General features: G+C 40.9%; 1 protein-coding gene across 2 annotated transcripts in view; it reads left to right on the top strand.

The window, feature by feature from the left end:
* Window positions 1–10,754: 10,754 nt before the first annotated feature.
* CCNI (cyclin I) overlaps window positions 10,755–16,678 on the top strand; it is a 32,360-nt gene continuing 26,436 nt past the window's right edge. The window contains exon 1 of one of the 2 annotated variants that reach the window (XM_067736330.1): window positions 10,755–11,292. In XM_067736330.1, coding sequence (XP_067592431.1) covers window positions 11,218–11,292 — 75 coding nt within the window. In that variant the 5' untranslated portion in view covers window positions 10,755–11,217. The remainder of the gene's footprint in view (window positions 11,293–16,678) is intronic. The other variant, XM_067736329.1, reaches the window with a different exon arrangement.

The raw sequence follows: 16,678 nt of genomic DNA, 5'->3' as shown, positions 1-16,678 counted from the left end.
GCGCAGGCTCAGCGGCCATGGCTCACGGGCCCAGCCACTCCGCGGCATGTGGGATCTTCCCGGACCGGGGCACGAACCGGGTTCCTGTGCATCGGCAGGCGGACTCTCAACTACTGCGCCACCAGGGAAGACCCTGGTGTCTGTATGTTTGAGTCTGTTGTTTCAGCAGCCTAACCAGTATCCTAAATAAGGCCATCATTATGCAGACCTTTCATGTGATTCTCTCCACATATATTGGAACCTGACACAAATCTAGGAGAAGAGCACAGCATATTTTTAGAGAGGGGATAGATACCCCACTGCACAGTGAACATGTGCAGGGCAATAAACAAGGGCAGTAAACAGAGGTCTGGGCAGTGAGACAGATCCACTAAGCTCTCAGCAGGATCTTAGAATAAAAGAGTGTTTAAGAATACTTAAGAAAATAGGAACTCTAAGTATTTCCTAAGAATATATATGAAACGTGTGAGGAGATATACAACTGTAAGTTCAGTATGATTAAATAAGGAGAATAAGGAAATGAGAATAAAAACACAAAACAGCTGACAAGAGACAGAGTTTCCTGATGATGACAGTGTTTTGATTTTTCCCTAGGGGAAGAAATAATTTGGGAATCTCCAAAACTGTGCAATCTAGTAAAGCCTAAAGGCCAAGTTTCTAGCTATTAGAAAAGCAATAGGAAGTATTTGTTCTACTTATGTCAGAAAAATTTCACACCAGACCACTGGAAAATGGTAGACTAGCCTGTGAATTTTGGGGCATTTGCGTCCTTTCATCTGGTCTACTCCAATCCTGAAGAATAGTAAGTACAAGCCTAATCCAATGTAGGATTCCCCAGATCAAAAATGTCCTCCAAATGAAGAGCTCTATGACTTCCTGGATGATTTCATTCCAGTCGTATACAGAAATTTCTAATTTTGTTGCACAAAATATCTGTATAGTTGTTCCCAATTTTCCCATAAAATTACCATTACTGCATATTTCCCAAAAGACATACTCGTTTTTGTAATATTTTCTCCTGGTTTTGTGGTCAGCTTGATATTTCAATTCAGTCCGAGGCCTTGTAGAGAGCTGATGCTCAGTAAACATTTGGCTATTTGTTTATTGAGTCAGATAGAGTCTCACATAACCCCAGCTTTTACTAGTAACCGTGGCAGGCAAAATCAACTGACGCCAGCATCGGCCTGTACCATACAATGTACCGTGTCGTGTTTAAATGTGCCTTTGAGAATTGATTGCACTCTGAGTCTCAAAGAATTTGAAAGTTACTTAAAATTCACTTTTTAAAATGTCTACTCATGGAAGAAGAAACAGAGACTCTACTGAAAAGACATAGTTTCATCGACTTACCAGCAAATACAACCTGGAAAGATGTTGCTCTGGCCAGGATACTTCATCCCAGGAAATAATTCTTCCCAGGAGCTTCTCTGAGGGTCTTATTTAGAAAAGACGCTTGACAAAAGATGCTATGGAATGATAGTAAATAACAGTTTATAAGAACCCAGTTAACTCTGAAGAACTGAATTGTTCCATCTAACTAAATTCAAAAATGTTGTATTTACAAAATTATATACAAAAATGTTTCTGATAAGAAAAAGAAAAACTTAGAAAATTGAATAATAAAGACTGATTGCAAATTTAATCTTAAAACTAAAAAGCCAATTAAAATGATGAAAGTGAAGGGCTTTCCTGGTGGCGCAGTGGTTGAGAGTCCGCCTGCCAATGCAGGGGACACAGGTTCATGCCCTGGTCCGGGCAGATCCCACATGCCGCGTGAGCCAAGGCCGCTGAGCCTGCACGTCCGGAGACTGCTCGTCCGGAGCCTGCTCGTCCGGAGCCTGTGCTCTGCAACGGGAGAGGCCACAGCAGTGAGAGGCCCGTGTACTGCAAAAAAAAAAAGAAAAAAAAAATTATGAAAGTGAAAAAAAAATGTAATCTTCAGATACAATGCTTTTTCTTCATCTCTGTCTTAGCTAACCATAATATTAAATGAAAAGTCATAGTACTATTTATATTAATAAGTCTATGAATGAATAATTATGTTTATTGTAAATAGAATTTTATGTTTCTACTTCTTTGTTGACAGAAAGTGAATTTTTCTCTTAAAAAGTAAAAGTTACATTTAACATGGGGGCTGTCTTTACTTACGTACATTAGAAAGTAGGGCCACCAGAGGCTCTACCGGGCCTTCAGATAGAGAGAATACTTTGGAACTCAAGAGTGGTCTCCACAGGAAGGGAGCAGAGGAGGGACAAAGGCTGCCCCCTGATTTCTTTGGGGTGACCCAGAGTGGGTAGGGAACTCACCTGAATAGCTACAAGTTAGAGTCAAGACACTTTAGGTGTTGATGAAGTAATGTCACATTTAATATTACCGGATTCAGTATCCACAGAAGTTGGTGAGAGCCTAAGAGCTAAGAACCGTAAGGAAATGTGTCAACATAAAATGCAACATTGTGAGCTCTATAAAAATAGAAAGCAAGACCACCCTACTTACAAATTCATTGAAAGGACTGAAGCACCAGCAGAGAGAGGGCCCCTTCTTCACTTCACTCCCCCTTTACCCTATAACAACATAGATGTTGACCGCAAGGGACCTAATCCAACATCAATCAGCCATTGGGAAGGGATGATTTTAAGTACAAACTGTGAGGCAGTGACCCCCATGTGTCATGCCGAGGTCAGTAGACACCTGAAGAGCCAGCAGGGCAGCTGTGCCAAAGCAACCAGGCAGAGACAAAAAGATGGGATTCTTTTAAAGACTGGCAGAGAGATCAAGTTAACTCTTCTAGGACCTGCCAAGGGAAAAGAGGAACTTGGAGTGCCGGGAGAATTGAGGTGCCAGTAATTACACAGGGGGAGCTCAGAGCCAGCACTGTTGTCATGACACTTACCCCTTCGGTTACCCTCTCAAGCTGCTGTGGAAGCTGGGGATATGTACTGATTACAGCACACTTCACTGAATTTTTTGTTTGTTTTTGTTTTTTGGTTTTTTACTGAACTTTTTAATGTAAAATTGTTGACTCAATACAAAAAAGGCCCTGTACTCAAAAGAATCTTTTGAAAACCTTTCCTATTGTTGGTTTTTACTCTAACTCTTAACATTAGGGATAATTTTAGTATTATGATAAAGGATCCTGGTATTGTTAGTATAGGAAATTGCATTTTGTCTTGCTTCCTTTGTTTAGTGTATACTAAACATAAAAATCAACATGTGCTTTCTGACACTATCATTTTATAAATTCAATTTGAATTTAGTGACGAATGAGAACTTAGGGAATAACCCCTTGGCTTTTAACAGTTGTGGGGTTTTTTTGGGTTTTTTTTTTTTTGCGGTACGCGGGCCTCTCACTGCTGTGGCCTCTCCCGTTGCGGAGCACAGGCTCCGGACGCGCAGGCTCAGCGGCCATGGCTCACGGGCCCAGCCGCTCCGCATGGGATCTTCCCGCACCAGGGCACGAACCCGTGTCCCCGCATTGGCAGGTGCACTCTCAACCACTGTGCCACCAGGGAAGCCCTGAACAGTTTTAAAAACTAAAGCAGTAATATATTTTAAAGGCAAAGACAAAGAGCAAGATACTTACACATACAAGATATATGTATAAACATAAGAGCAATACTATTAGTAACATCGATAGCCTTGTTTTTTTCTTATGGACAAGACAGTTTCTATGACCTTAACTGTAACTTTCTACAGTAAGGAATATGGTACATATAATGTATGCGGGAGTAGCTGTCAAAGGAAGTCTGTTCTATATTCAACAATTTTCTAGTTAAAAAAAAACTGACTTGGCATTCAAATTAATCTTTTAATATTCATTACCTATTTATATGTAGATTGTAAATTCCTGATAGTGGTCAAGAGGCCAAGTTTCAATGGACCTGTAAAAACTGATCAGTGGGCCTCTCTGAGAGGTCTGAAGGAGGAGATCTGTTATTGTGGGAGGGAGGGAAGGTCCATAGAAAACTGCAGTTTCTTCAGCATAAAGCTTGATTTCTCTCACCATATTTCTCCAGCATTATCTTTCCTCCTTAGACAACATTATCCTTAAGCATTCAGAAGACATTTTGGATTCAGGAATGGAAATTATCTTATACTTTAGAGTAGTGGATTTCGGGTATGTATTTTTTCACTTTAAAATGCAAGTGGTTATAAGTATAAATACGATTTAAGTCAAAATTAGCAGATCATTTTCTAAGATTTACGTCAAAATTAGCTGGGTTGATCCAAAGTGTATTTCATATGGTCAGATCTTTGGGTCTTAGTTTCCACTATCACACAGTTCAAATGAGCAACATATTAAGAATAGCTTTCTGATATATGCAAAGGAACACAACTAAAAGGAGACTTTTCCTTTGGAATGGATTACTTAGAGAATTTATAAGTATACCTCCACTGGCAATCTTTCAAGGTAAAATAAGAAAACTATTTTTCCAAGATGGTTTAGGTATAATTTTATTAAAGATAGAAAGATAAATAAACTATCAAAACCTCCACTATGTCATTAACATAATATTTGTGTTGATATGTTAGAAAATAAAAGAACCTGATTTTGCTAAAACCTTTATTTGTTCTTTCATGCTATTAATGAAGCCCTTTTTTCATAGCACTAAAGATGGAAATCACACTTGATTGAGCTTGTAGAATGATCAGTATAGCAACAGGAGATAGGGGAGAGAGAGAAAGGAACACAGAAGAGCACTGATGCATTAAATGTTCCTTTTTTAGGAAACTAGCTTCTCCTTTGAATGGTGCTGTCTTCTTCACTCACACAAAATCTGCTCATCTGCTAGAATTCACCAAACCATCTAGTGGTGTTATCCACCCCTCCCCGTGTTTTCAAGCTCAGAAATTATATCATGCTGTTCTTAAGAAGGAAAGCTTAAAATGGGCTAAATCCATAGCCCAAAATTTAGCTCCCAAACTCTCTAACCTTGTTTTATGCTTTACCAGCAGGTCTCAACCCCTATTTATTCTGCAAGTCCAGTTCTGCTTTCCTTTCCAACTTGTTGTACCTTTTGCTCTACTGGTTTTCTAGATTTTGCTTCTTGTTCTCTCGTCATAGGATGTATCCATAGATGTATACGCCACATCACTTTCACGTGTCCTCACAACACTCTCCAGCCCACCCCCTATCTGTGTCATGTCCTCAATGGGGACCCAGACTGGAGTGGGTCAAAAGAACAGGTTGGGACCAGTGCAATTTTCAATTCTGAGGCTCCACAAAAAAAGTTAAGAGTTTCCTGCTCTGTGTTAGTTACAAAGAGAAATATCTCCAGCAGCAAGTTTGAAACAGCTTTTCTTATTCACAGTCATCAAAGAAATGATACCTGAACAATATTTATACCTTTGGAATCATCAAGTCCAGCTGATGTACAAACTGGGTTCTTTAGTTTGCACCCATATTTTTGTCTTCTTCCCTAATTTCGCATTTCATTCTCATAGGAGACATGACTAAAAGGAAACCTTGAAATAAAGCATCAAAGTGAATGAAAAAGTTAAGAGAAAAGCTCCAAATAGGGGAGAATAAATAATAGAGAAAAATATTTTTGAAATGAAAGTCATCATTTCAAAATATGTGAAAGGCTGATTACTAAAAATATATGGCCTGAAAAGGAAAATATTGAAAGGAAAAAATATAATGTTAATAAAAACCGTATTTGTCATTTGTCAAAACAGGACTGAAGATCAAGCATGATAGACAAATATCCCAAGATACATTTCCTAAAGGAATTACAATATTCTATGGGAACACCCCATCCAATGTCACTTGTTCAAGGTCATGTCTCTCAGACAGAGCCACTGGTTAATTTTCATAAGTCCAGCTTACTGCTTAGTATGACATTCAGGGCTGTTTGCAGTCTGGTCCCCAAGTTGTCACTATTGTAGAGGGTAGTATAATTTCATGTGTCATCTTCTCTGAGCCATGGTACCCAGATACCTGGTCAACAATTATTTTGGATGTTTCTGTGAAGGGTATTTTTGTGTGTTTTAGATGAGATTTAACATTTAAATTGGTGGACTTTGGATAAAGCAGATTACCCTCTGTAATGTGGGTGGGCCTTATCCATCCAGCTGAAGGTCTCAATATAAACAAGGCTGAGCAAGAAGGAATTCAGCCAGCAAACTGCATTTGAACTTGAACTGCAACTCTTCCATAAAGTTGCAGTATGCCAGCCTCTGCAGATTTTGGACTTACCAATCCTCTACAACCATGAGCCAACTTCTTAAAATAAATCTCTCTCTCTCTCAAAATCTTTCTCCATATAGAGGGTAGAGATGGAGACATAGATGCATCCTCTTGGTTCTGTTTCTCTGGAGAACCCTGCCCAGTGCAGGTAGTAATAAGATCATGGATTCTATAATCAGAATTATATGGATTTAGGACCCAGCTCTGCCATTTACTAACTGTATAATATATATTGGGAAAGTTACCTCTCTAAGCCTCAGTTTCCTCATTTTAAAAATAGGAATAGGGCTTCCCTGGTGGCGCAGTGGTTGAGAGTCCGCCTGCTGATGCAGGGGACACGGATTCGTGCCCCGGTCTGGGAAGATCCCACATGCCGCGGAGCGGCTGGGCCCGTGAGCCATGGCTGCTGAGCCTGCGCGTCCGGAGCCTGTGCTCCGCAACGGGAGAGGCCGCAACAGTGAGAGGCCCGCATACAAGGAAAAAAAAAAAAAAGAAAGGAATAAAACAACCGCCTCAATTCTCTAGCCATGCCAGATTACATGGCATGTAATCTAGTATCTCTATTCTTTTGTTTCTGCTGCTCCCTTGCCTGTCGTAAATTTGTTCCTGTTTACCTAGCAAAACCTTACTTTTCCTTCCACACCTGCAGTGGTTTTAAAAATATGTTCATGGGACCTGGTGGCTCAGTGGTTAAGAATCTGCTTGCCAATGCAGGGGACACAGGTTCGAGCCCTGGTCCGGGAAGATCCCACATGCTGTGGAGCAACTAAGCCCATGCACCACAACTACTGAGCCCGCATGCCACAACTTCTGAAGCTCGCACGCCTAGAACCTGTGCTCCATAACAAGAGAAGCCGCCGCAGTGAGAAGCCCACACACTTTACCTTACTTTACCTCTTTCGGTTGTTTATTTTTACTTTACCTCTTTATCTTCTGAAAAATGAGGATAACAAAAATACCTACAGTAGAGGAGAGCTGCAGGAATAAACAGAAGCGAATGCAATAGAAGTGCTTTGTGCAGTGCCTGGTACACAGTGAGTAATCAATATATTTTAGTTATTATTATTCTCAAATACCACATAGAAAGGTGGTAGTTTTATTAATTAAATAATAAATATTATTTTATTAGTAAATCATCAATTGCTATTTTATTAATTATTGTTATTAATATTAATTAAATATTATTAAATGTTAATTTTTTAAATTTTAGTAAAATTTTTACTATTTGTGACAAAATATTCCTAAAAATATTTTAAAAATGAAAAAATATGAATTCCTTACCAATACAAGGATTTTAATGTTTTCTTTATATGCCTTATTTATTTTCTCAGGGAATTTCAAAGTCTTTCCATTTGTTACAACTACACTTAATTTTTTAAAAAACTACTACAGTTATTAACAAAAAAGAGATGTTGATTAAAAGTAAGGTCTTTGAATGAATAGTAAAGAAAAAGAATGTCCATATATTTTGCTAGGACAACTGGAACAAGTTCCTTACCCACCAATTAATTACTTGTAATTATATTTACAGTATTCTAGATTAAGTTGTCACTGGTAATCTCACAGGCAGTAAGGCAGTTTTGTTAAAACTAAGTTTCAAGGGCTTCCCTGGTGGCGCAGTGGTTGAGAGTCTGCCTGCCGATGCAGGGGACACGGGTTTGTGCCCCGGTTTGGGAAGATCCCACATGTCGCGGAGCGGCTGGGCCCGTGAGCCATGGTCGCTTAGCCTGCGCGTCCGGAGCCTGTGCTCCGCAACGAGAGAGGCCACAGTGAGAACTCTTAAATACTCAGGTTACATTTTCATTGATTCAACTCTTCTGCCAAGCAATTTGGCAAATGGGTATTCATCAAAAGCCGTAAAAGTATAAATACCGTTGGACCCAGGAATAACCCAGAAAAGGTTACACATGAAGATGTTAATTGTATTCTTTTTGGTTTTTTTCCCCTTCTCCCCTTTTTTTTTTTCTTTTTTTTTGGTAACAGCTGTATTGACCTCTCAGACAATTCACCTATTTAATGTGTACCATTCAATAGTTTTTAGTATATTTAGTTTGCAACCATCATCAAAATCAATTGTAAAATAGCTTCATCAAAAAGGAATGCCAAGGGCTTCCCTGGTGGCGCAGTAGTTGAGAATCTGCCTGCCGATGCAGGGGACACGGGTTCGAGTCCTGGTCTGGGAAGTTCCCACATGCCGCGGAGCAACTAGCCCCGTGAGCCACAATTACTGAGCCTGCGCGTCTGGAGCGTGCGCTCCGCAACAAGAGAGGCCACGATAGTGAGAGGCCCGCGCACTGCGATGAAGAGTGGCCCCCGCTCGCCGCAACTAGAGAAAGCCCTCGCACAGAAACGAGGAGCCAACACAGCCATAAATAAACAAATAAATAAATAAAATTTGAAAAAAAAAAAAGGAATGCCAAAACTTTTACCTATCATTTCCCAATCCCATCCCCATCCTCAGTCTCAAGCAACCACTAATCTACTTTCTATCGATAGATTTGCCTATTCTGGACATTTCATACAAAAGGAATCATTATGCTAAGTGAAAGAAGCCAGCCACAAAGGACTGCACATTGTTTTCATGGGTCATTCATGTTACACCATATTTCAGTACCTCCTTATTATGGCCAAATAACATTCCATATTATAGATATACCACATTTGACTTACACTCGTGTTGTTTCACCTTTTTGGCCATTATGAATAATGCTGTTATGAACAGTCACGTACAAGTCTCTGTGTGGACAGGTTTACATTTCTCTTGACTACATATCTCGGAATGGAATTGGTATTATTCTTAAAGTAGTGAAAATCAGAAGCAATTTCATGGTCCTGCAGTGAATGGTATTGTGCAAAACAATGTTGCCAATGTGTTATAGAAGGAAGACCATGTAGCAATAAAGCCCACGTAAGAAAGACTACATGAGGTGAAAAAAGCAAAATAAGATCCACCTAAAATCCTTCCTGGGCTTCCCTTCCCTGTTCTGTCATAGGTACCTGCCCCCTGCCCCAGCCTTCAATTCTCTGAGGACCAGCCACACTACCTTTCCGAGATTTTTAGAATGTCTCAGCTCGAGTCTTTGCACTTGTTGTTTCCTCTGCCTGTAACACTCTTTCCCCAATTCTATGCCCAAGTGGTTTCAAGTCTCACCTTAAATGTCTCTTCCTCACAGAAACCTCCTCTGATATCCCTGACTAGGCTAGGATTAAGTGTTTCCATAGCAGCCTGCAATTTTCCATCTTAATACTTTTGATACTGGTAATTGTTTATTCAGTCAGTAATAAAATATTGAGAGCCTCTTACATGCAGGAATACAGGGTGAAATAAAACATGCAAGATCCCTGCCATCCTAGACCTTATATTCTAAGGAGAGAATACAATGTACGAGTAAGCAAATCAACGTACTGGGTGATTTTAGATAGTGATAATTAGCTCGGTGTTTGGATTGTAAACTCCATGAAGGTAGAAGCTATTTGTCCTGGTTAATTCCAGCTTGCTAGAGCTTATTAGCCCCTGGCTCGCTGAATAAGCTTAAAACAAATTTAAGTGACTTAAAATAGGCATATAAAAGACAAATGGAAATACAAATCAACTACTTCTGTAAATGGTTGAGTTTGAGGGTTTTCTTCTCTTTCAAAACTTTCTGTAATTCTACTCTTCTTTTTATAACTAAAACGATTAAAAGATGAGCAAAATTTACCATAGGTCCGTAAAGGAACCCCAAATAAAACACATTTATATGTCACCACTCACTCATTAAAGACCTGGTAATAAAACCTACTCGGAAATACTCTGATGTGTTGGTTAAGTGGATAGAATTCCCTTGGCGCGTTACAAAGCAGGTTCCCTGCTGCCAGCAATATAATTTACTGTTTTAGAAGGTGCCTGAGCCTACGCTCCCTGCAATTTCCCGATTTCTAATGCGCTTTAAAATCTCCCTCCACCCACGACGTGGCAGCGAAAAAACGCGCAATTCTATTTACACGTCAATGGTAAGAAGAGAACACAGAACTTTTTGCGAGGTCAACAAAGAACGCAAGATCTTTACACAACAGATCGCGGCCCTTTCTAACAAATCCTTTTACAAGCCCCAGAGACAAAGACAGACTGGATAAAACCACGTAACGCTCGGTTCGGTCAGAGGAGCATCCCTATAAGACCCCACCCCCAAGCGAAGCGCTCAGCTGCTTCTTTCTTCCCTGGGGCGCATGCGCAGCGCACTCTCCGGCCACCGCACGCCTCTTCCAGCGAGCTGAGGAGGCGCTTACGTCACCGTGCAGTCGAAGAGGAACCCTTCCTCTCCTCCAAGGAAAACGAGTCCATGCACATTTAGCTTCTCTTAGCCCTCCTCCCACCCCAATGCCAGAGATTTTCCCAGCCCGTTTCCAACAGCCCAGCTTTTTGCCGGACTTCTCTGTACGTTCGCTGGACGGAGAAGGCGGCGGGGAGGAAAACGGGAGAGGGTCCAGAGGCCAGTTCAGTGTTGTTTACAAGGAGTGAGCGCGTCTAGGAATCGGTCCGCGAGGGCGGAGCTGACGAAACCGGCACTTCTTTCTTCTTTCCCCTCCCTCCCCAGCCTTCCCCGCGAGCGGACGCGGCAGCGCCTCCGTCTCGTTTTTTCTTATTTTTCCCCCCCTTTCCCCTTCCTTTTTTTTTCCTTTTCTCCCTTTCCCCCCTTTCACCATTTCCCCTCGGAGGCGCTTCCCCCGGGCAGGGGCAGAGCCGGTCTCACCCCCCGCCTCTCCCCGGTCCCCGCCGCCCTATGGCGAGAGGGAACCCCCTCCCCACCCGGGCACAAGCGGCGGCGGTTGGAGGAGCGGGACCGGCGGCGGCCTTAGGTCCGGGGGCGTCATGGAACTAATTCGCTGACCGACCCACAGGCCGCAGCCGTGCGTCCCGCTCGAGCGCCAGCGCCCGCGCTCTCCGGCCCGGTTCCCCTTCTTCTCCCTCCTCAGTCGGCCCAGTCCTCGTCCCGCGCGCCCCGTCGCCGCGCGCTGAAGAAAATGAGGTGGTAACGGGCCGCCGGATGACCCCTCGTCACCACTGTGAGGCCTACAGCTCTGCCGGGGAGGAGGAGGAGGAGGAGGAAGAGGAGGAGAAGGTGAGCGGGCGGGGACGGGGGGGCTCCACGCGTCCCCGCGACCCGCGCGCGAGCCCCCTGCAGCCCCGCGCCGCCGGCGCGCGCCCCTCGGGTGAGCCCCGCCCCCGCCGTCCCCTTCGGGAAACCTCCTGGACGCCCCTCTTGTCTCCTCGCGCCTACAACTCAGGCACCTGCCCAGTTTGGAAACGGCGCCGCTGGGTTCCCTTTCGGGCCAATTTTCCCGTCGGCGACTAACTTTCTTGCAGCAACAGCAAGCTGCCTCCTAGTGCGCGTTCTAGGGCCCGCGAGCCTGTGCGGTACACAAAGAAGGGGACACACCCCCGCCCCTAGATCTCGACGCCTCCGCGGGACCCGCGGGAACATCATTCACATTGCTGAGCGGGCGGGATGGGGGAGGAGGACGGATGAATGGGGTGAGCCGCTGCGGGAGCTCGGGGGAGGGGCACGTTTCCCGGGGTTGGGGTGAGTCGGGGGAATCTGGAGAGGAGGTGAGCTTTGAATTGCACCCTGTAGGGCAGATAATACCGGAAATTTGAAAAGAGGGCAGAAGCCCCTCTGCCGAGCTAGAAGTTCCACTGCAGATCGTTTTGTTAGGAGTTGAGAATTAGATGGCAAAATAGTGGAAGGTATCGCTCCGGAGGTAGGATGGAATCAGACTGGAGATCTTTGAATGTTAGGCTAAAATATTTAGCTTTTATTCTGTCAGCGGGAGACACTCAACGTTTGAGCAGCAGCAGTGTGGCTTTAGGATGTTAATAATAACACTTGTTGAGGCTTATTATCGGAGAGGCATCGTTATAAGTGGTTTGCAACTTATTGAATCTTCACGGGGCAGGTAGTTCAGGAGCATTTTACGGATGAGTGAAACTGAGGCTCCGTAAGATTAATTTTCCCACTAGAAGGCAGCTAGAACCCGGTGGCCAGAATTCCAGGCCAGGCAGTCTGTGCTATACAGTCTCTGTCCCGGAACAGATTAAAGGCAGAGGAAATAGAAGGGAACGGACAAATAGATTAAGAAAGAAGGGACAGGATTCAGATTTGCTAGTCTGGGACCATACGCATCAGAGATTCTAAACTTCTGGACTAGAAGAAGTTTCTCAATACTGATGAAGAGCAGACTAGTAGAATCAGCGTGTGTCGGGAAGGTGCACCGGGATGGTTTGCGGTTAAACTGAGATAAGTGAGTTTACGTGGCAATGTGACGTCCTAGTATCAGTAGTTTAGAATGGAACTCTAAAATGTTTCTTGGTCAAGATTGGAAGCTTAAAGTGTGTGTACATGTTCTATTCTGATTGTATACTACTTAAAAATGAAAAGTATTCATTTTTCTGTCCATGTTTCTTCATCTTTGAAGGGGGCTTAATAATAATACAGACTTAATAATTATACCCTCCTTTGTGTTTGAGGAGTTAATATGGCATAGTACTTTGAACAATACCTGGCCAAGTAGTAAGCACTCATTGTTTTTAGTTGTTAAGCACTTAACAAGTGTAAGCTCTTATTATTTATTTGGCACAGTGCTAAACTCTGGAGAGTGTTTGCCATCAAGGAACTCATGGTTAGTAGGAGAGACCAGCCTACAAGTAGTCAGCTCTCACGGAGCAATTAAATGCAAAAGTAGAATTATGTTCAAGTACATATGATGCAAATGACAACTCTGTAGGAAGGAGGGTGCAAGCTAGAGAAGGACATTTCAAGTTGAAAGAACAGTATGTGGAGAGTCATGGAGATTGGGATAAAGCAGAGTGTTTTGGAATTATAAGTACCTGTAGTTCATTATTAGGTTAAGGGCGTAAAGTCAAGGAGATAATAATAGAACATGAGGTTTTTGTATGGTCACATTAATAAATCCCTCTTCTTATAAGAGGAACTAAGATCCGGAAGTCAGCACCAGTACAAAATTATTAATGGAGTTGGTGTTTTGAACATAATAAATACAGTAATTCCATGTTAATGAAGTTGTTTCTGTTGTATACCCAGCACTGTGCAGCACTTTTCCTCAGAAGAGCAAGAGGCCCTGTATGCTGATTTGTAACATAGTTAATGCTGTACAATAAGTGTTTTATAAACTATTCACTCAGACATTAAGGTATTTGATAAACATAGAGGAAGAAGCAGAAGCAGCAATTGAAAGAATGGGAGGAGAAATGTGAAACGCTCAAGGTCAAAGTTTATGGAATATGCCAACCAAAATACAGTCTTTTTGTTTTTTAGTTCCTAGAGACTTTTCTGAGCGTTCAGAATTCTGAATGTGACCATTAATGGGCATAAAATAACAACATAAAACTATAAAGTTCTGTTATTTAAAACAGTAAGTTTATATTTTTAATGTTTGTGTTTTATTTCTTAGCAGGATTCATTTTTCATCTAGCTCAAATAATCTGTTTTAAAACATTAGAAAGCAGCCTTGTGGATTGTTAGTAAAAGAAGTAGAATTCAAGCCAGCGCTTTCTCCACTGTATCATATTTTAAAAAAGGAATGTAGAACATTTTCTCATAAATTATGGTTTCTGTTTTGTTTTGCTTTTTCTGTGTTGTTAACTTGTAAATAATTTCAAAAAGAAACTACCTGGATTCACTTATTTTCAGCCTTTTACTCCATTTGTTTTATCGTGTCTTCCCTCCCCTCATCTTCCACCCCCTCTCTCTACAGCATTCATTATGGCCCTTTACACCTAAATTTTTCAGTGTGTATTTCCTGAGAATAGGGATATTCTTTTACAGAGTCACAGTAAAGTTACCAACTTCAGTAAATTTTAAATTGATAATTTACTTTTGTCAAATCTGTCCAAATTCTCATTATGTCAGTTGACCCCAAAATGACCTTTATAGCATTTTTCTCTGCAGTACAGGATCCAGTCTAGGGTAAGGTACTGCACTTTTATTTTTCTATAGCTTGGAAAATCTGGAACATCCCCACAGGTGTCCTCCATCCTTTTTGTTTCTCACTTGTATTATTTATACCTCATTTTTTAAAGTTTAAGGAAATTTGAACTCTTTTTTTTTTTTTTTCCTTTGTTACATTTCCCTATTGTGAGCAAAGAATGATTGCTTTCTTTTCTTCTGTTGATACAGTGTGTTACACTGATTTATGAATGTTAAACCAACTTTGCCTTCCTGGGCTAAATCCCACTTGGTTATGGTGTATAATCCCTTTTTTATGTTTTCAGATACAGATTGCTAGTATTTTGTTGAGGAATTCTGCATCTGTATTTAAGAGATACTAGTCTGTAGTTTTCGTGCTGTTGTCTTTGGTTTTGGTAGCAGGATAATAACTGGCTTCATAAAATGAGAAGGCCTCCTCCTCTAGTTTTTGGAAGAGTTTGTGAAGAATTTGTATTAGTTTTTCTGTAAACGTTTGGTAGAATTCACCAGCAAAGACACTGGGGCACGGGCTTTTCTTTGACACTAGTTTCTTTACTAATTCAGTCTCTTTAGTACTTGGTATATGACTATTCAGCTTTTTCTGTTGTCAGTTTTGATAGTTTGTTTCTAGGTGTTTGTCTTTTTCATCTAAGTTGTCCAATTTATTTGCATACAATTGTTAATAAAAATTTCTTTATGATCCTTTTTATTTCTGTAACATAGGTAGTAATGTCCCTTCTTTATTCCTGATTTTAGTACTTGATCTCTTTTTTCTTGGGCAGTGTAGCTAATGGTTTGCCAATTTTGTTGATCTTTTCAAAGAACCAACTTTTTTGGTTTCATTGATTTTTCTCTATTTTTCTGTTCTCTACTTCCTTAATTTCCACTCTGATATTTATTATTTTCTTTCTTCTGACTTGCTTTAGGTATAGTTTGGTCTGTTTCTTCCAGTGTCTTAAAGTGGAAGGTTAGAGTGTTAACTTGTGATCTTTTTTTTTTCTTGTTTATTGAAGTATAGTTGATTTACAGTATTGTTTCAGGTGTATAGCAAAGTGATTCAGTTATACCTATGAGATCTTTTTTAATATAGGCATTTACAAGTATTTCATTGTTTCCTGTAAGTTTTAGTATGTTTGATCTTTTTTATTCATCTCAAAGTATTTTCTAATTTCCCTTATGATTTCTTCTTTGACGCAGATTCCTTTGTTTTAAAAAAGTTGTTATATCATCTAAATATTTGAAAGTCTTATTAAGGGCCTTAATTATAGAAGATTGAAGAACAAGAATCCCTTGAATCTGAACTTATACTTCTTTACATGACTCTATCCTATATGTTCCTGTCAGGTCCCCCACCCATCCTACCCTAAAAGTAATCTTCAAAGGAATCATTGTAAAGGAAGAGTAATTACTAGGGGCAGCCACCCATTGGGGTATGCTGAGAAGGCTGGCAGATCCTGGTGAACCACCCTGTTGAGAGTAGCTAAAGGAATGAAATAAGTAAGTTTTGACAGGAGTTAATCAATTACAGACCAAAATTAGGTTTAGAAGAAGTTCTTAGAACCTATGAAGTTCGGTCTCCATCCAATATAGGTGTTTCTTCTAAATACGTCTAGACAGGTGAACATCTAGTTTATACTCTGTTTCTGACGTTGATATTTACGTTTGCATTCGATGAAGTTGTAGTGACTCTGTTTATCTAATTGTGGAGAATTTGAGAAAAGTACCAGTGCAACAAAATTGGAATCTCAGAACATCTAAGCAGAATGTAACAGTAGATAGAACTTAACAAGATGACTTTTTTTAAAGGAAAAAACGCATTTAACGTCCTGAACAAGGATGTAACGCACCTCCCGCCGCCCAAAGGCACCAAAAACCCATACAAGGTGGGGGTGGAGGGGAAGTTCACCTAAGAGTTACCTTAGAAAGCCTTAAGAGTTTTAGTTGAGCATTAATTTTATCTGAATTGATAATGTGGTGTAGCCTTTAAAAAAATAGCTAATGATCTTAGACTGCATTAAATTAAACGTGCTAATTTAGAAGAGCAAAAACAATGTCATGTGAGAAACTTTTGAATGGTTTTTCAGCAATGCAGTGGATGAACTGGTGAGCATGATAGCAGCCTTTAAACATTGAAGAATTCACCTGTGAAAGAGATTAGACTTGGGTTTGTTTGTTTTGGTTATGGTTTTTTGTTTTTGGCCCCGAGGGTTGAAATGAGCCTTTGGTTGTGTCTCTGTTTCATCAGGATACCGTGGGATGGGCACTGTGAGTAATAAAAACATGATATTTGTAGATATGACTGCAAGGGAATTTATAATTTATTAGGGGAGATAGTTCTTGGAAGAAATTACCTTTGAGTTGGACCTTTCGGATAGTTATTATTTTCCACTTTCTAAGTTATTTAACTTTATTCTGCTTAGTATGAAAAGCACTTCATGCTTGATATAGAAAAATTGCAAAAACCCAGGAGTTTAAAGAAGCAAAAAGAAAAAAAATTACAATCCAGTTAACCAGTTTGCAA

This window comes from Pseudorca crassidens, chromosome 4, assembly GCF_039906515.1.
Source record: "Pseudorca crassidens isolate mPseCra1 chromosome 4, mPseCra1.hap1, whole genome shotgun sequence".
Lineage (NCBI taxonomy): Eukaryota > Metazoa > Chordata > Mammalia > Artiodactyla > Delphinidae > Pseudorca > Pseudorca crassidens.
This window is presented reverse-complemented; position numbering and strand designations above follow the sequence as displayed.